Source organism: Oncorhynchus masou, chromosome 18 (genome assembly GCF_036934945.1).
Source record: "Oncorhynchus masou masou isolate Uvic2021 chromosome 18, UVic_Omas_1.1, whole genome shotgun sequence".
NCBI classification, from domain to species: domain Eukaryota; kingdom Metazoa; phylum Chordata; class Actinopteri; order Salmoniformes; family Salmonidae; genus Oncorhynchus; species Oncorhynchus masou.
In genome coordinates, this window is record NC_088229.1 from 6,777,593 (window position 1) to 6,797,909 (window position 20,317).

Below are 20,317 nucleotides of genomic sequence, written 5' to 3' on the forward strand. Positions count from 1 at the left end.
CCAGGTAACTGAGGGACAAACACACAGTGATGCTCAACTCATCCAGGTAACTGAGGGACAAACACACACTGATGCTCAACTCATCCAGGTAACTGAGGGACAAACACACAGTGATGCTCAACTCATCCAGGTAACTGAGGGACAAACACACAGCGATGCTCAACTCATCCAGGTAACTGAGGGACAAACACACAGTGATGCTCAACTCATCCAGGTAACTGAGGGACAGACACACAGTGATGCTCAACTCATCCAGGTAACTGAGGGACAAACACACAGTGATGCTCAACTCATCCAGGTAACTGAGGGACAAACAAATACCTGTTAGAAAAGCTGTTTGACATATAACCAAGGATATTATCCCAATATACAAAGCAAGCACAAAAAAAAAACAAGAAGTATTGATGCCAATATTTCCCTGCAGATTGCACCTGGTCCAGCTACTAACAATAACACCCAGTGTTACCCATCCAACTGATCATCTTAACTGACACTAACTCGCTCACATTGATGACCATGATCCTTAGATCATTTCCCCATCGTGTCAATTTGAAAGTTCAAAACATCTTTTTTTTTTTTTTTTTTTTTTTAAACAGTGCTACCTTTCCCAACCCGAAGACGGCCTCTTACCTGGTAAGCAGGTCCAGGACCTGCTGCTTGCGGCTGGGGATGGAGGTGAGGGCCTCAACGATGGTACAGGCTGCCTGCCGCGCTGCCTGGGTGGCTGGGGTGAACAGCACCTGGGAGACAGAGGAGATGACAGTTAAACAATTAACGCATGGAAGTGAAAAATGCTATAATTTTTTTAATATATATATATATATATATATATATATATAAAAAAAAGTGATATGAGCCCATACACCAGCTACATGAACCTCAGTCCCATGTTGTCTCATCGAAAGGTGCAGCGTATAATTTAAACGATTCTGGAGGCCGGGTGACAAAACATTTTCATTCAATTTCAAATGTAAAAGCGGAGTGGTGTAGTGCTGCCTGGAGAGGTTGGTAAAATAGTCTAATCCTAAACGTTGCGCCCGGCCAAGGAAAACAACCCTAGTGTGAATTTCTATGACAAACAGTGACATACACTTCGAACGACCTAAAAATGGTCGATCCCATAGTGGTCTTTTACAGCCAAGCTGTATGGTACCAGTTAGCTAATAGTAGGCCTACTATTGAAATAGATAAACGAGGCTGGGAATGGAGTCAGAAATTATTTTTATTGTTTTTTTCTCTCTCTCTCTCCAGGTTTCACTTTTTTGTTGTTGTTGTTGAGAAAAAAACAACAACAACAACATTGGATGTTCTAAATCCACAACAATGGTAACACCACATCTGGAGACCACAACAAAAATCTAAGAAATTCTTATTTTTGAGTGCAGTTACCCTTTAATTCAACTGCACAGGTACCTAAGCACTGTTGTTGGGAGTTTGCAAATCAAAATGGCCACTGGATTGAGGCAAAGAATCATGATATAATTTTGCCAGGTAGACTACTTTGTAGCTACTTTACATTTAATAGAGGAGGTTTTCGGGACAAGCCTTTCCATCGACCAGTAGACGGTTAGGCCTGTTATTAGCGTCACTCTACTTTTTCCTGTTACTTAAATGTTTGAATTCGTAGACGTTTTAATTCACGAGGCATGTCTTACCTTGTTTCAAAAGTAGCCTATAGCCAAAATCCTACCATAGAAAACATGAAGGCCATATTTTTATTTTATTTTTTAGAAAGACCTCATGTGCTCTCTCCTGTTTTACTAGTTTTCAAATCAACTTTTCCCCCCCATTGTCGAGCTGCCAGACATGATTTTTTGTTATATAGCAACCAACGATCGTTGTTGCATCTTTAGATTCTCCCTCGGTCTAAATTTTTAACAAATATTTCCATCTCTGTCCATGAAACTGCTAGCATGTTTCAGGACTGTGTTGTCTCGCAAATCTCATTTTTTAACATTTGCGCGAAAGGCCTGCCGGCTGTTTTCACCTTGCTGTGCTTAAAATGTGAATAAATAATCATCAACATTAAACGGTAAACATTCTGTCCTCCGCAACAAAACTTTGATACACATCGTGGGGATTAAGTACAGGATATTTTTTTTTTTTTTAAAACCTTTTTCTAACTAGGCAGGTCAGTTAAGAACTAATTCTTATTTTCAATGACGGCCTAGGTACTGCCTTGTCCAGGGGCAGAGCGACAGATTTGTACCTTGTCAGCTCGGGGATTTGAACTTGTAATCTTTCGTTTACTAGCACAACGCTCTAACCACTAGGCCACCCTGCCGCCCCATATACCCAATGCCCACATAAAAAGAGTGAGTATACTGTGTATACCTGCGTATACCCTCCACTGGGGTGTCTGTAAGAGCAGTGGAGTATCCTTACCTGTCTGAGCCAATTGTTGTGTCCCAGTTTGAGGAGCCGAGGGAACAAACCCTCGGAGCGTGACCTCATGAACTGTTTCCACTTCCACACATACTTCTCCATCAGGTAACGCCTTCGCACCTCGGCCTTGTTCTGGGGCTTAGACGCCGTCTCCTGGCCTGGTGGACAAGCGTTACGGCATTGTTGAAAGGGATAGTTTGCATACCGTTTGAAAAAAAAAGAAAAGAGGATAGTGCCTCCGAGTTCCGTAATCAAATGCATTTGCTTCAGCAATAACACTACTGTTCTTTCAGTGTACGTATCACATGTTACATTTCACTAGATGCTACTGATTTTAAACCATTATTATATATATATATATATATATATATATATATATATATATATATATATATATATATATATATATATATATATATATTATATATATATATATATATAGTGGGACTGTATCCAACACATCACCATTGGCTGTTAGACGTTGGGCACCTACTGACCGGAAGAGATATGTTATGAAATAAAAAGGTTTAAGGAACTAGACAGGCACCACAGACAGGCACCACAGACAAGCACCACAGACAAGCACCACAGACAAGCACCACAGACAAGCACCACAGACAAGCACCACAGACAAGCACCACAGACAGGCACCACAGACAAGCACCACAGACAAGCACCACAGACAAGCACCACATTACTACAAGACAAAACAGCCCAATCAAGCAGGATGGTCTTGCTTGCAAATAATATTATTATTATAAAAAAAAAAAAAATTCAGCTTGATAAGGTAGTGTCAAGTGATTAGTGTGGTGTGTGACAACTCCAATACTTTAACTTGTATGTGGTACATATCACATTATTGTGGTAGACCCTCCTCTAAGAGTATGAATTAAGCTGCTTGAGAAGGTTTGAATTCTAAAAAAACCTGCAGGCACATAGAAGTACAATAGATCAACATTGCTACTGTAGTAGGTCAAAGCTGTGTGATGGAAAACCTTGGTAGAGCATGGGTGGAGTAGACATTGTGGTGATCCTGTGAATTTCTTTATTTTTCAGCTTGATAGCAATCCCTACTTCTCAATTAAAACATTTTTTTTCTCCCTTTTGTAATTTCCATCGTTTTTGCACTGGAAGGTGATTATACAAAATTCAAATCACAACATTTCCACATACAAAAGGTATCTTTCGAAAATGTAATTTGAGCTTCAAATTATGTAAAAAAATGTTTTTTACAGTCTTAGGTTAGCTAACGTTTAACTGGCTATCATAGCAGAACATTCGCTACCTTATTTGTGCGTATTTGTTTGTGCTTACTGGACTTTGGACGTTAGCTAGCTAGCTAAGCAAATTATCTTGTTTGCATTTTCTTTTGATTACCTCAGCTTGAATACCACCATATATAGCTAGCAACAGTATCTACAGTAGCCTAGGTTTATTCACATACACATCTTATGACTGGCAGCTGTGTTGTTGCCAAGCAACCGACCTGGTGTTAGAACACTGAGCGTGAGCTATAAAAAACAACAACATGTTAGCATTGTCAGAAATGCTACAATAACGTAGCATATCGTTGGTTCTTAATAGACAGAAATGAGCATGTGAGAGTGATAAATCAATCAATTTAATCCAAACTAGTCCAATGATCACTTCATGGCTGCTGTAGTCTTGTTCTTATCTGATGCCTGGAGATATTGAGCTAGATCGAGGCAAATCATTGATTTATTTTTTCTCTAATGCTAACGACCCTGTTAAAATCTGGTATGTGGTTCTCGTACCAGCCATGACAAGAGGTGGCCAGTGTTGTGTACCTCCAATCAAGTTCATTTGGAACATTTCATCGACATTGGTGTCATAATGGCTTAAATCTGATGGTAGGGAGATTTTAATTTAAAACATTGAGCTTCAAATCAATCCCTACTACAGTCGGGCAGACCAACCGATTAAAAAAAAAAAAAAAAAAAAAATCACATCTACTCACATCTTGCTGGAAGGCACTTTTTCCAGGCTTCATACGATGCTTTGGGGTCCTTCTTGAGCCAGAGCTGGGCCTGAGCATGGATCTCATTGCAGTAGGGCTTCACTGTAGTCAGAGACTCCACAGCAGAATCCTGGAGACACAGAAACAACAACATTTCCTGAAATGGACTAATCCACAAAATCAAAATCACCTAAAAAAATCCTAAATGACTCTCAATATAATTTTATAGTCATTCTATAAAATCACAGAGTGCAATGTAAGTCTCTCCTCAAAAACGCGCCCCCCCCCCAAGCAGCCGTTGCGAGGCGAGTATGACTGACTGACTAGTGCTATAGTAAGGCGGTACCTTGTTCTTCTTGGAGGTGGGGGCAGGGGGCTTGATGAGTTTCTGTAGGATCCTGAGACACATCAGGGTAATGTTCTCCACCACCACAGGGGTCTTGATGTTCACCGCCATCAGGAACAGACTCAGGGCTATAGACGCGAGAAACATGACGGATTATTACATTTAAAATAGGGGTAAAAAGGGGGATGAGAGTAAAAATAGGAGGGATGAGAGTAAAAATAGGAGGGATGAGAGTAAAAATAGGAGGGATGAGAGTAAAAATAGGAGGGATGAGTGTAAAAATAGGAGGGATGAGAGTAAAAATAGGAGGGATGAGAGTAAAAATAGGAGGGATGAGAGTAAAAATAGGAGGGATGAGTGTAAAAATAGGGGGGGGAGGGATGAGTGTAAAAATAGGGGGATGAGTGTAAAAATAGGGGGATGAGAGTAAAAATAGGAGGGATGAGAGTAAAAATAGGGGGATGAGTGTAAAAATAGGGGGATGAGTGTAAAAATAGGGGGATGAGTGTAAAAAAAAAATAGGGGGATGAGAGTAAAAATAGAGGGATGAGTGTAAAAATAGGGGGATGAGAGTAAAAATAGAGGGATGAGTGTAAAAATAGGGGGATGAGAGTAAAAATAGGGGGGGGGATGAGTGTAAAAATAGGGGATGAGAGTAAAAATAGGGGGATGAGAGTAAAAATAGGGGGATGAGAGTAAAAATAGGGGGATGAGTGTAAAAATAGAGGGATGAGTGTAAAAATAGGAGGGATGAGTGTAAAAATAGGGGGATGAGAGTAAAAATAGGAGGGATGAGTGTAAAAATAGGAGGGATGAGAGTAAAAGATGAGTGTAAAAATAGAGGGATGAGTGTAAAAATAGAGGGATGAGAGTAAAAATAGGGGGATGAGAGTAAAAATAGGGGGATGAGAGTGTAAAAATAGGTAAAAATAGGGGGATGAGTAAAAATAGGGGGATGAGAGTAAAAATAGAGGGATAGGGATGAGAGTAAAAATAGGGGGAGAGTAAAAATAGAGTGTAAAAATAGGGGGAGAGTGTAAAAATAGGGGGATGAGTGTAAAAATAGGGGGATGAGTGTAAAAATAGGGGGATGAGGTAAAAGTGGGGGATCAGAGAGTGTAAAAATAGAGGGATGATCAGGTAAAAATGCTGAGGGATGGCTGGTAAAAATAGAGGGATGAGAGTAAAAATAGAGGGGATGAGGTAAAAATAGAGGGATGACTGTAAAAATGGGGATGAGTGTAAAAAATGAGGCTAAAAATCAGGGGGATGAGAGTAAAAATAGGGATGAGAGTAAAAATAGGGGGATTAAAATTAGGGGATGATGTAAAAATAGGAGGGATGTGAGTAAAAATAGGAGGGATGAGAGTAAAAATAGGAGGGATGAGGTAAAAATAGGAGGGATGAGCGTAAAATAGGAGGGATGAGTGTAGTGGTTAGAGGTAGAGGGGCATGGGTAAAAATAGGTGGATGAGAGTAAAAAGGAGGGATGAGGTAAGCCTAGGTGGATGAGAGTAAAAATAGGAGGGATGAGGGTAAAAATAGAGGGATGAGAGTAAAAATAGAGGATGAGTGTAAAATAGGGGGATGAGTGTAAAAATAGGGGGATGGTTGTGAGAGTAAAAATAGGGGGATGGGTAAAAATAGGGGGATGAGAGTAAAAATAGGGGAGGGATGAGTGTAAAAATAGGGGGATGAGCGTAAAAATAGAGGGATGAGGTAAAAATAGGGGATGAGTGTAGAGGCGGCAGCCTAGGTAAAAATAGGGGGTGGTTAGAGGATGAGTGTAAAAATAGGGGATGGGTAAAATAGGGGATGGTTAGAGTGTAAAAATAGGGGGATGAGGTAAAAATAGGGGATGAGAGTAAAAATAGAGGGATGAGGGTAAAAATAGGGGATGAGAGTAAAAATAGGGGGATAGTAAAAATAGAGGGAAGTTTGCAGAGTAAAAATAGGGGATGACAAGGTAAAAATCTGGGGATGAGATCCCTAAAAATAGGGGGTTAACCCGCTGTTTCCAGGGGATGATTAAAAATAAGGGATGAGTGTAAAAATAGTTAAATAAAGGTAAAAATAGAGGGATGAGTGTAAAAACGCTGGGGATGAGAACACAAAATACTATACCTGGTGAGCAGGCAAACCAGGGGGATGACCTAAAAAATATGGGATGAGTGTCTTCTCAGGGGGATGTAGTAAAAATAGGGGGATGATGAGCCCCTGGAGGGAGGATGTGCCGGAGGGATGAGAGTAAAAATGGGGATGAGGCTAAAAATAGGGGATGAGAGTAAAAATAGGGGGATGAGAGTAAAATTGTTGGGGATGAGTTAAAAATAGGGGGATGAGATAAAAATAGAGGGATGAGATAAAAATAGGGGATGTGTGTAAAAATAGATAGGGGATGAGAGTAAAAATAGAGGGATGAGAGTAAAAATAGGGGGATGAGTGTAAAAATAGGGGGATGAGATAAAATAGAGGGAGGAGTGTAAAAATAGAGGGATGACAGTAAAGATAGGGGGATAGAGTAAAAATAGGGGATGAGTCCACAGGGATGACAGTAAAGATAGGGGGATGAGATAAAAATAGAGGGATGAGTGTAAAAATAGGGGGATGAGTCTAAACATAGGGGATGAGAGTAAAAATAGAGGGATGAGTGTAAAAATAGGGGGATGAGAGTAAAAATATAGGGAGATGAGATAATAAAAATAGGGGGATGAGAGTAAAAATAGGGGGATGAGAGTAAAAATAGAGGGATGAGATAAAAATAGGGGGATGAGAGTAAAAATAGAGGGATGAGTGTAAAAATAGGGGGATGAGTGTTGGGGGATGAGAGAAAATAGAGGGATGAGTGTAAAAATAGGGGGATGAGTAAAAATATATAAAAACAGGGGGATGAGAGTAAAAATAGAGGGATGAGTGTAAAAATAGATATGAGAGTAAAAATAGGGGGATGAGAGTAAAAATGGGGGATGAGAGTAAAAATAGGGGTAAAAATAGGGGGGAGAGTAAAAATAGGGGGATGAGAGTAAAAATAGAGGGATGAGAGTAAAAATAGAGGGATGAGTGTAAAAATAGAGGGATGAGGCTGTAAAAATAGGTGGGTAAAAATAGAGGGATGAGAGTAAAAATGGAGGGATGAGGTAAAAATAGGGGGAGACAGGAGGGATGAGAGTAAAACTCCAGGAGGATGAGAATAACGCCAGGACTTTCTGGATAGGGGGATGAGAGTAACTCCCAGGGAAACCTCTTTAAAAATAGGGGATGAGAGTGTTTTGAACAGGGATGAGTGTAGAAATAGAGGGACTGAAAAATAGGGGGATCAGAGTAAAAATAGAGGGATGAGTGTAAAAATAGGGCCATGTTTGAGTGTGTAAAAATAGAGGGATGTAGTGTAAGTGTAGAAATGCAGGAAAAGTTTGAGTGTAAAAATAGGGGATGAGAGTAAAAATTGGATGAGCTCGTAAAAATAGGTCTCCACTGTAAAAATGGGATGAGAGTAAAATTGGGGATGAGAGTAAAAATAGAGGGATGCTCCGGAGTGTAAAAATAGGGGGTGATGCAGTAAAAATATTAGATGAGAGTAAAACAGGGGGAGTAAACAGAGTAAAAATATTCTGAGAGTAATGATGTTTTACTTAATGATGAATAGAGGAATAAGTGTATGGAATGATGCCAGTAAAATGGGGATGAGAGTAAAAATAGGGGGATGAAACTTTAAAAATAGAGGGATGGTAAAAATATTATTTGGTCATTTGAGTGTCAAGTGAAACTAAGAGGGATGAGTGTAAAAATGGAATCTGTGGTAAAAATAGGGGGATGTCCATGTACCAGAGGGTAAAGCCTCACCACCGCAGGTCGTCTCCCAGCAGCCCTCCTGGAGATTTGAGCAGCAGGATCTCATACTGAGGCCTGGTCCCAGGCAGGGTGGCCCAGTGGGCCTTCCAGCAACGTGTTGACACACAGAGAACAGAAACAAACTGCAGGCAGGCGCCTGTGCAGGAGACGCCGACAGACGAGTTGGTTTTCAACCAGTTGATGTGATCAGGATTCATCTGCTGATGGTTCTGGCTGTCCCTAACAGAATGGGTTTACTGACTGTATGTGGGTGTGTAATGGGAATTGCCTAGGCTTTCAGCTCAGAGGACTAACACAGGTCTTAGAGCACACAGGACAACAAGGACTACCCAGGTTAACAGTCATTTGGGCTTATGTACACTTGTGAGCTATGTGCACAAGAGGGTTAGCCTAGTGGTTAGGAAGGTAGAGGAGGCAGGGTAGCCTAGTGGTTAGAGCGTGAGGCGGCAGGGTGGCCTAGTGGTTAGAGCGTAGTAGGCGGCAGGGTGGCCTAGTGGTTAGAGCGTAGAGGCGGCAGGGTAGCCTAGTGGTTAGAGCGTAGAGGCGGCAGGGTAGCCTAGTGGTTAGAGTGTAGAGGCGGCAGGGTAGCCTAGTGGTTAGAGCGTAGAGGCGGCAGGGTGTACTAGTGGTTACCTGAGCGTAGAGGCGGCAGGTGGCCTGGAGTGTAGCCTAGTGGTTAGAGTGTAGAGGCGGCAGGGTAGCCTAGTGGTTAGAGTGTAGAGGCGGGAGGGTAGCCTAGTGGTTAGAGCGTGGACTGGACTAGTAACCGAAAGTTTGCAAGTTCAAGAAATCCTAGTGACCGGGACAACAAGATAGTGGGCGTGACAAGGTACAAAATCTGTCGTTCTGATCCCTGAACAGGCAGTTAACCCGCTGTTTCCAGGCCATCATTGAAAATAAGAATTTGTTCTTAACTAGTTAAATAAAGGTCAAATATATATATTTACTTTTTTAAACGCTGTCTACTGAACACAAACCACTACTATACCTGGTGAGCAGGCAAACCAGTTGTCTGACCTCTCTCTCATGGCAGATGTGCCTCTTCTCAGGTTGTACTCAAACAGCTTAATGAGCCCCTGGAGCCCCAGGATCTGCCGGAGGGCTGGCAACATTATTTGGTGGACCAGGGCAACTTAAGCAGGGTGATACAGTGACCCGTCACGTGACCGGCCGAGGCACAGCCATAACACTTGTTGGAGGAGGGTGTCCCAGCCTACATAGGATAGGTGGTGTGTCCACAGCCTACATAGACATAGATAGACATAGAGGGAGTGCTGCGGACACCATGATAGACAACACTTGACCAGGACAAGGTCTTCATGGCTATGTAGGCTGTGGACCTTTAAGACATAGATAGACAGGAGGTGTGTCCCAGCTGAGGATGTGTCCACACAGGAGGGTGTCCACAGCCTACATAGATATAGATAGACAAGAAGTGCCCGCGTGCCTACATGGATATAGATAGACAGGACCAGGGGTGTGTCCAGGACTACAGAGATACCAGAAACATAGATAGAGCAGGTGGTGTGTTTGGTTTTCAACATAGATATAGATGTGGGATAGATAGGTGGTGTGTCCGTTACATAGACAGAGACAATAGGGTCCGCAGCCTACATAGATATAGGACAACAGGAGGGTGTGACCGGGGCATACAAGAGGGACGTGACCAGGACAACAAGAGGGACGTTTGACCGGGCCAACAAGAGGGATGATAGACAACAAGAGGGACGTGACCAGGACAACAAGATCTTTGTGATTAGGGCAACAAGAGGGATGTGAAGGACAACAAGAGGGATGTGACCAGGACAACAAGAGGATGTGACCAGGACAACAAGAGGGATGTGACCAGGACAACAAGAGGGATGTGACCAGGACTGAGAAAATCTGGAATGTTTTTTATTTTTTTATTTTTTAACTGTGTGTCAGGGTTGGAAAAAATATAGCCAACTCCTGCCACGCATCACTAAGAATTAGTTTGAGAAAGTCACGATAAAACTAAATGCGTTCACCTTCTTCCTGTCCTCCTCGGTCTCTATTGGGTCCACAGCACAGCAGGGCTTGGTGTACAACATGAAGTCGTGTGTGGCGTATTTACAGAAACCACAGGCGTTACACAGGAACGGATCCTTCTCGTCATAATTAATGGACCTGGAGGAGGAAGAGGAAGATGGAAGAACCACGCTTCAAAATCAGCATCAGTAACCAAAAAAACACCAAACTACACCAAAACTTAAGTGTCACAGTTTAAGACGTGAAGTGTAAAAAAACCCGATAGGACTAATCAGACATGTCAACGATTTGTTATTCAGATCTTTAATGAGCCATAACATAACATAAATTAAATATTTCAGGCATCGATGGCCTCAAGTCCACTGGTCAGCCACCTGTTTGTGACACTGGTACGTTTTATCCACAGTTGCCACAGATGTAAACTTGCGGGCACGGAGGCAGAGCACTCAGTTTGGCACTGGAGCGTCTCGCTGGACGCCTGGTAGTCTCACCTGTAGAAGTCGGAGAACTCGATCATGAGGTTGGACGTCTCCACGATGAGCCAGCGGCAGGGATTTGACCTCTGTCTGACCTGGAGTCAGTTGGACCTTCTTGGCCTTGTGCCAACGGGCCGGTCTGGGTAGAGGGAGATCAAAAAGGTACATTTCAATATAAGAAGACAAAATATAAAAAGACCCATTTAGGCTGATTCCGTTCATACTGAATTAAGACAGAACTGGAATGGTTCATTGATTCAAGCTCTCTCTGTTTCCAGTGTACAGTTGGCTGTCTATTGTTGATTTGACCCACTCAAGTTGAATGGAATAAAATCAACTATTGATCCGTGCCACATCGTTGTCAAAGCCAGATATATTTAAATACACTTAAATAAGAACAACAGATTAGACTGGTCCCAGATCTATATGTTCCGTCTCGGCCAACTCCACGGTCATAGAAAATAACTGGGACCAGGATAAACAAAAAACACACCACGTTCAGCGTTCAAACTCACTTGTTTTTGAGGAAGGATGGCCTGTACAGTCCTATTGTTGTAGTAGAGGCTGATGGTCCGGGACATCTTGGTCCTCTTTAGGTCTCCTATCTTCACCGTCACCTTACTGATGGTGTGACTGCTGATCAGCTTGACCACCTGCTGGGTAGTAGTGTATCTGGTGTCCACCTTGATGGACGACAGCTTGATGTTCTGAGGAGACAGAGACAGAGAGAGACAGAGAGAGAGAGAGAGAGAGAGAGAGAGACCAAGACACAAGAGGGATGTGACCAGGACAAGAGAGAGGGATGAGACAGAGACAGAGACAGAGATCTGAGAAGATTTTTTTTTTTTTTAACTGAGTGTCACAGAGAAAAGAGAGACAAGCCAGAGACTAAGAAGAGAGAGAAAGTCACAGATAAGACTAAAGAGAGACAGAGAGAGAGTCTCTATTGGGTCCACAGCACAGCAGGGCTTGGAGAGACAAAGACACAGAGGGCGATTTACAGAAAGACAAAGACACAGGAACGGAGATAATTAAGACCTGGAGAGAGACAGAGAAGATGGAAGACACAGAAAAGATCAGAGACAAAACACAAACAGAGACACAGAGACTTAAGAGTCCCACTTTAAGACAGAATGAGATTGGATAATCAGACATGGAAAGATGCCTTTCAGTCAATGAAAATGAACACAATTTGATTAAATATTTCAGCATCAGATGGCCTCAAGTCCACTGGTCATGCATTTAATAGTAATGGGATTGGTGCTACACATGGCCCACAGAGAGTTGGCGGGCACGGATGCATTTAATAGTAATGGATTGGTGCTACCATGGACGCCAGAGTTCCCCTGCATCGGAGAATAGTAATGGATTGGACGCTACGATGGCCGGCAGGGATTTTGACCTCTGTCTGACCTGGAGTCAGTTGGATTGGTGGCCTTGTGCCAACGGGCCGGTCTGGGTAGAGGGAGATAAAAAGGTACATTTCATATAAGAAGACAAAATATAAAAAGGATTTAGGCTGATTACGTTCATACTGAATTAAGGGAGAACTCGAACGGTTCATGATTCAAGCTCTCTCTGTTTCCAATGGAGTTGGCTGTCTACCATGGCCTGAATGGAATAAAATCCATGCATTTAATAGTAATGGATTGTCAAAGCCAGATATAGTTAAATACATTTAATAGTAATGGATTAGACCATGGTCCCAATGGGATGTTACCCCCCTCTCATGCATTTAATAGTAATGGATTGGTGCTACCATGGCCCGTAAACGAAACACCCCCTGCATTTAATAGTAATGGATTGGTGCTACCATGAGTCCCCCCCCTAGTCATGCATTTAATAGTAATGGAATACCATGGCCCATAGAGAGTTACACCCCCCCATGCATTTAATCAGTTGATTGGTGCTACATGGCCTGTCAGCCATTTAATAGTAATGGATTGGTGTCCCCTTGATGGACCCAGCATTTGATGCATGATTGGTTAATAGAGTTAATTTAATAGTTGGTGCTACCATGAGCCCTGAGGAGATAGAGACAGAGACAGAGACAGAGAGAGAGACAGAGAGTTACCCACCCCCTGCATTTAAGAGCATTTACCATGGCCAGAGAGAGAGAGAGACCCCCCCCCTCATGCATTTAATAGTAATGGATTGGTGCTACCATGGCCCGTAGGGAGTTACAAAGACCAGAGATGCATTTAATAGTAATGGATTGGTGCTACCATGGACAGAGAGAGAGAGTTACCCCCCCACATGCATTTAATAGACAGAATGGATTGGTGCTACCATGGCCCGAGGAGTTACCCCCCCCATGCATTTAATAGTAATGGATTGGTGCTACATAGCCAAAAGTGGGAAAGTTTGATGCCCCCCCATGCATTTAATAGTAATGGATTGGTGCTACCATGGCCCGTAGTGGAGTTACCCCCCCCCATGCATTTAATAGTAATGGATTGGTGCTACCATGGCCCGTAGGGAGTTACCCCCATGCATTTAATAGTAATGGATTGGTGCTACCATGGCCCGTAGGGAGTTACATGGCCCCCCCATGCATTTAATAGTAATGGATTGGTGCTACCATGGCCCGTAGGGAGTTACCCCCATGCATTTAATAGTAATGGATTGGTGCTACCATGGCCCGTAGGGAGTTACCCCCCCATGCATTTAATAGTAATGGATTGGTGCTACCATGGCCCGTAGGGAGTTACCCCCCCCCATGCATTTAGTAATGGATTGGTGCTACCATGGCCCATGCATTTAATAGTAATGGATTGGTGCTACCATTTAATAGTAACGGATTGTGCCCATGGTAGTAGGGAGTTACCCCCATGCATTTAATAGTAATGGATTGGTGCTACCATGGCCCGTAGGGAGTTACCCCCCCCCCAAACATTACTTACACCAGTCCATTCTTCCTATATCCATAAAGGGGGAACTGCGCAAGTGCACACTTTGTGGGAAGTGTGGAGAATTGGGAAGCAGCGTTAGACACTACTTACAGAGAAGGGCACTTCAGGGTTGTTGCACACCAGACAGGGATCACTCTCCAGGTAGAAACCATCAAACTCCACCAGACCTGACAGAGTACTGCAACACAGACAGACGAGAGACATATTTCAATAAGAAACAAAACATGAAGACGCACAGCCTGTGGAAGCTAGTTTGATATATTTAATTGAACCATTATTTAAAAACAGGTTAGTCTTGAGATAAAAAAAAAAAAAACTATTTTGCAAGGGAAACATATAGTGCAGCGGTAATCTCCACGAGTAAGGTGACTGGAGGCGATAGCGACATCAGGGTAACGACGATGGATAGTTTCGGTCTGTATTCAGCCATACCTGTAGATGTTAGAGTTGGGGTGGGTGGTCAGGATGTGGTTCTGGGTCCTCAGGATTTCCACAGCTTTCTGGGAATACTCCTTTAACTTCTTTTCGGTCTGGGGGGTCTTCAGGGAAAAGTAGCCGAGCAGGTCTACAAACTGAGCGGCCTTGCGTCCGTAGGCGGGCAGCTCTGGCCAGATGGCCCAGGTCAGGTCTAACAGCAGCTCCTGTTGAGACTTACTGGAGTTTCTACAGAGAGAAAGAAATATGGTTTTTAGCTTTGAGGTTAAATATTGACAATTTGTAGATGTTGAAAGATATCGTAGTCCTGCAAACAGTCTTTTCTGACCAGCCAAGCATGAAAAACATACTTCCAAGAAACTGGCAGAGAACCATTGTGTGTAGGAGGCTCTCTAGGTTCAGGCATTGTCTGGAATGACAAAGTGCCTGCACATTTATACCCGTTACAACAGATACACACACTAGCCTCGTGAAAGGTGTGTGTGTGTGTGTGTGTGTGTGTGTGTGTGTGTACACTCGTGCTGAGTGCTTTTCTAGGTCGGTTTGGTTTCAGTTCGATTATTTAAATTATATATATATATATATATATATATATTTTATTTAAACATGTAAAATATCCCCCCCACACAAGATTGAATTGCCAAAACATTGAAAATATTCTATAGTCTCTGTCAGGTTTGGTAGACCTCAATAGAAGAAGAACGACACCACTATTTCAGTTGTGTATAGGACTTAGTTTGTATCCGATGTCTTTATTAGTTTTCTTACAGTCAACATCTTCACATTAGCAGCCAGTTTTATCTCTGTCCTCCTCATACTGCTCGGTCTTCAACCATCCTATTTAGCTAGGCGAGCTGCACAGCTGTCTGAATAAATCTTTTTATTTTTTTTAAATTTTACACCACTTTTTCTCCCCAATTTTCGTAGTATCCAATTATTAGTAGTTCCCATCTTGTCTCTTCTCAACAACCCCCGTACGGGCTCGAAGGTTGAGGGTCATGCGTCCTCCGATACACAACCAAGCCGCACTGCTTCTTAACACAGCGCGCATCCAACCAGGAAGCCAGCCGCACCAATGTGTCGGAGGAAACACTGTGCACCTGGCGACCTTGGTTAGCGTGCACTGCACCCGGCCTGCCACAGGAGTCGCTGGTGCGCAATGAGACAAGAATATCCCTACCGGCCAAACCCTCCCTAACCCGGACGACGCTGGGCCCACGGCGACGCACAATTGAGCCTGGGCTCGAACCCAGAGTCTCTGGTGGCACAGCTAGCACTGCGATGCAGTGCCTTAGACCACTGCACCACCCGGGAGGCCCTCTGACTAAATCATTTGACTTGTAGTATTTTATTTTATTTCACCTTTATTTAACCAGGTAGGCTAGTTGAGAACACCTTTATTTAACCAGGTAGGCTAGTTGAGAACACCTTTATTTAACCAGGAAGGAACACCTTTATTTAACCAAGTTGAGAACACCTTTATTTAACCAGGAAGGCAAGTTGAGAACAAGTTCTCATTTACAATTGCGACCTGGCCAGGATAAAGCAAAGCAGTTCGACACATACAACAACACAGAGTTACACATGGAGCAAAACAAACATACAGTCAATAACACAGTAGAAACAAGTATATATACGATATGAGCAAATGAGGTGAGATAAGGGAGGTAAAGGCAAAAAAAGGCCATGGTGGCAAAGTAAATACAATATAGCAAGTAAAACACTGGAATGGTAGATTTGCAGTGGAAGAATGTGCAAAGTACAGATAGAAATAATGGGGTGCAAAGGAGTAAAATAAATGAATAAATAAATTAAATACAGTAGGGAAAGAGGTAGTTGTTTGGGCTAAATTATAGGTGGGCTATGTACAGGTGCAGTAATCTGTGAGCTGCTCTGACAGTTGGTGCTTAAAGCTAGTGAGGGAGATAAGTGTTTCCAGTTTCAGAGATTTTTGTAGTTCGTTCCAGTCATTGGCAGCAGAGAACTGGAAGGAGAGGCGGCCAAAGGAAGAATTGGTTTTGGAGGTGACTAGAGAGATATACCTGCTGGAGCTCGTGCTACAGGTGGGTGATGCTATGGTGACCAGCGAGCTGAGATAAGGGGGGACTTTACCTAGCAGGGTCTTGTAGATGACGTGGAGCCAGTGGGTTTGGCGACGAGTATGAAGCGAGGGCCAGCCAACGAGAGCGTACAGGTCGCAATGGTGGGAAGTATATGGGGCTATGGTGACAAAACGGATGGCACTGTGATAGACTGCATCCAATTTGCTGAGTAGAGGGTTGGAGGCTATTTTATAGATAACATCACCGAAGTCGAGGATCGGTAGGATGGTCAGTTTTACGAGGGTATGTTTGGCAGCATGAGTGAAGGATGCTTTGTTGCGAAGTAGGAAGCCAATTCTAGATTTAATTTTGGATTGGAGAGGTTTAATACGAGTCTGAAAGGAGAGTTTACAGTCTAACCAGACACCCAGGTATTTGTAGTTGTCCACATAAGTCAGAGCCGTCCAGAGTAGTGATGTTGGACAGGCAGGTAGGTGCAGGCAGCTAGTTCTTCAAAGTGGATGAGGCATATCTATCACGAACTTGTCTCTATTCTCACGTCGTTGTGGACCTTCCTTTTTCATGCGGTCTGCGTGCGTCTAACCAAACTCAGCAGGCCTAAAAGTCTATGCCTGAGAAGAAAAAATGAATCTGGTGCAATGGATTATGGTCATTGCAGTTAATTACCAAATTTCTGCACTGAACGAGGTTAAATATTTGCTCAATGAAAACTACAACTCCCTTCAGCCCAGCGTCACGCATAGTTCAGTTGATTTCGCTCGTGAACGATTTGATTTCTCTCTACCGAAACGGCGAGTTGGCTTCACAAAGAAACCAAACGGAATTCAACTTATTGAACTGACAATTAGTTGTTTATTAACAACTCCCCAAAATTATAATACAAAATGGCGGTTAATCGCACTAGTGTGTAATACTGTACCTTTATGTAGTGTGGGTACATACCTGTAGATATGCAGTGCGAGACAGTGGGCTTGCCAGCGCACGGCAGAGGAGTTGGACTCGAGCAGGAAGCAGCGGAGGAACTGAATCAGAGTCTCTTTGTCGGCAAACTTGTTGAGCTGAGAGACCAGAGCAGTACACAGCTGGTCCTCCTGGCTACCCACACCGTCACCTGGAGAAGAAGACAACATTTTAGAGAAAGACTTGCTTGGAGCACGCACACACACACACACACACACACGTAGCAAGTCTTCCTTAAAACACAAACACTTCAGACTACAGTAGCAAGTCTTCCTTAAAACACAAACACTTCAGACTACAGTACCAAGTCTGTTTCTCAAACTTAAAACAAATGAAAGGTTTTCAAGGATAAAAAAAACATTTTAACTCAAAATCATTTTCTAACGATCGAAAGACTTCAACGTATTTCCAACGATACACAGCCGTAATAATTTAAGTAAGCAAGGTTATAACACGATGAACTCTCGTGTCTCTCTCCCTCACCTTCTTTGTCTTTCTCCTTGTCCTCCTTTTTGCTCTTCTTGCTTGAGGACTTGCTCTGAGAGGACTGAGTCCCAGTGCCCCCAGACCCTCCTCCGGAGGAAGAGGAGGAGGAAGAGGAAGCCAGGACCTTGCTGCCACACAGAGCACAGGATAGCAGCTGGAGGAGCACCGGAGACACTCCCTCATCTACCAGGAAGCTGACCTGTAGTAGGAAGTACAGTATGGCTGGAGAGAGAGGGGGGGGGGGGGGGAGGGGGGGGGAGGGGGGAGAGAGAGAGGGGAGTGGGGGGAGAGAGAGAGAGGGGAGGGGGGGGAGAGAGAGAGGGGGGAGAGAGAGGGGAGTGGGGGAGAGAGAGAGAGAGAGGGAGTGGGGGGAGAGAGAGAGAGAGAGGGGGGTGGGGGAGAGAGAGAGAGAGGGGAGTGGGGGAGAGAGAGAGAGAGAGAGGGGAGTGGGGGAGAGAGAGAGAGAGGAGAGGGGAGTGGGGGAGGGGAGAGAGGGGAGTGGGGGAGAGAGAGAGAGAGAGAGAGGGAGTGGGGGGGAGAGAGAGAGAGAGGGGAGAGTGGGGAGTGGGGGAGAGGGAGAGAGGGGGGGAGTGGGGGAGAGAGAGAGTGGGGAGTGGGGGAGAGAGAGAGAGAGGGGAGTGGGGGAGAGAGAGAGTGGGGAGTGGGGAGAGAGAGAGAGTGGGGAGTGGGGGAGAGAGAGAGTGAGGGGAGTGGGGGAGAGAGAGAGTGAGGGGAGTGGGGAGAGAGAGAGAGTGGGAGAGAGAGGGAGTGGGGAGAGAGAGAGAGAGGGAGTGGGGGAGAGAGAGAGGGGAGTGGGGGAGGAGGGGAGTGGGGGAGAGAGAGAGGGGAGAGTGAGGGAGTGGGGGAGAGAGAGAGAGAGAGAGGGAGTGGGGGAGAGAGAGAGAGTGAGGGGAGTGGGGGAGAGAGAGAGAGAGGGGAGTGGGGGAGAGAGAGAGAGGGGAGTGGGAGAGAGAGAGAGAGGGGAGGGGGAGGGGGAGAGAGAGAGAGAGGGGAGGGGGAGAGAGAGAGAGAGGGGAGTGGGGGAGAGAGAGAGAGAGGGGAGTGGGGGAGAGAGAGAGAGAGGGGAGTGGGGGAGAGAGGGGAGGGGAGTGGGGGAGAGAGAGAGGGGAGTGGGGGAGAGAGAGAGAGAGGGGAGTGGGGGGGAGAGAGAGAGAGGGGAGGGGGGGAGAGAGAGAGAGGGGAGTGGGGGAGAGAGAGAGAGAGAGAGAGAGGGGAGTGGGGGGGAGAGAGAGAGAGGGGAGTGGGGGAGAGAGAGAGAGGGGAGTGGGGGAGAGAGTTAAAAAGACAAACTAACTAATCCATGCCAACTGAAACTCTCGCAGTACAGCACAGATTGGCTCGATAACAGCAAAAGGACAGGGTAACACTTCAAGAAATTCACAATTGAGAGGCATAACCTTCCGGAGACACCTGAAACCCCACCTCTTCAAGGAATACCTAGGATAGGATAAAGTAATCCTTCTCACCCCCCCCCCCCTAAATGATTTAGATGCACTATTGTAAAGTGGCTGTTCCACTGGATGTCAGAAGGTGAATTCACCAATTTGTAAGTCGCTCTGGATAAGAGCGTCTGCTAAATGACTTAAATGTAAATGTAAGATGTTACCCTGGTTACCATGTTACCCTGGTTACCACTTGACAAGTCTACCCTGGTTACCACTTGACAAGTCTAAAGGCTACCCTGGTTACCACTTGACAAGTCTAAAGGTCCTACCCTGGTTACCACTTGACAAGTCTAAAGGCTACCCTGGTTACCACTTGACAAGTCTAAAGGCTACCCTGGTTACCACTTGACAAGTCTAAAGGCTACCCTGGTTACCACTTGACAAGTCTAAAGGCTACCCTGGTTACCACTTGACAAGTCTAAAGGCTGGTTACCACTTACCTGGTTACCACTTGACAAGTTACCCTGGTTACCACTTGACAAGTCTAAAGGCTACCCTGGTTACCACTTGACAAGTCTCTACCCTGGTTACCACTTGACAAGTCTAAAGGCTACCCTGGTTACCACTTGACAAGTCTAAAGGCCACCCTGGTTACCACTTGACAAGTCTAAAGGCCACCCTGGTTACCACTTGACAAGTCTAAAGGCTACCCTGGTTACCACTTGACAAGTCTAAATGTTACCCTGGTTACCACTTGACAAGTCTAAAGGCTACCCTGGTTACCACTTGACAAGTCTAAATGTTACCCTGGTTACCACTTGAGAGGGAAAAAGACTAAAAAAGAGCAAGAGTGAAGAGCCTTGAACTTACAGTCATCCTTCATACAGAACTTCTGCCAGTTGATGGTCCTCTGGGTGGCTATCTCAGCACAGGCCTTCAGGTGCTCCATCTGTTGACAAAAAACAGAGAAACTCAAGTACAAGAAAAATTTGCAAAAATATATAGATA

The 20,317-nt window shown here is 44.4% G+C and overlaps 1 protein-coding gene across 1 annotated transcript in view; it reads right to left on the bottom strand.

Annotated features, from left to right (window-relative positions):
* Positions 1 to 20,317, bottom strand: part of LOC135504726 (E3 ubiquitin-protein ligase UBR4-like) — a 135,648-nt gene that overhangs the window by 19,606 nt on the left and 95,725 nt on the right. The window contains 14 exon segments of the mRNA XM_064923538.1: positions 631 to 740; positions 2,386 to 2,543; positions 4,364 to 4,493; positions 4,710 to 4,837; positions 9,550 to 9,663; positions 9,779 to 9,803; positions 10,571 to 10,709; positions 11,063 to 11,142; positions 11,563 to 11,754; positions 14,050 to 14,137; positions 14,392 to 14,622; positions 17,400 to 17,568; positions 17,901 to 18,125; positions 20,180 to 20,258. Coding sequence (XP_064779610.1) covers positions 631 to 740; positions 2,386 to 2,543; positions 4,364 to 4,493; positions 4,710 to 4,837; positions 9,550 to 9,663; positions 9,779 to 9,803; positions 10,571 to 10,709; positions 11,063 to 11,142; positions 11,563 to 11,754; positions 14,050 to 14,137; positions 14,392 to 14,622; positions 17,400 to 17,568; positions 17,901 to 18,125; positions 20,180 to 20,258 — 1,868 coding nt within the window.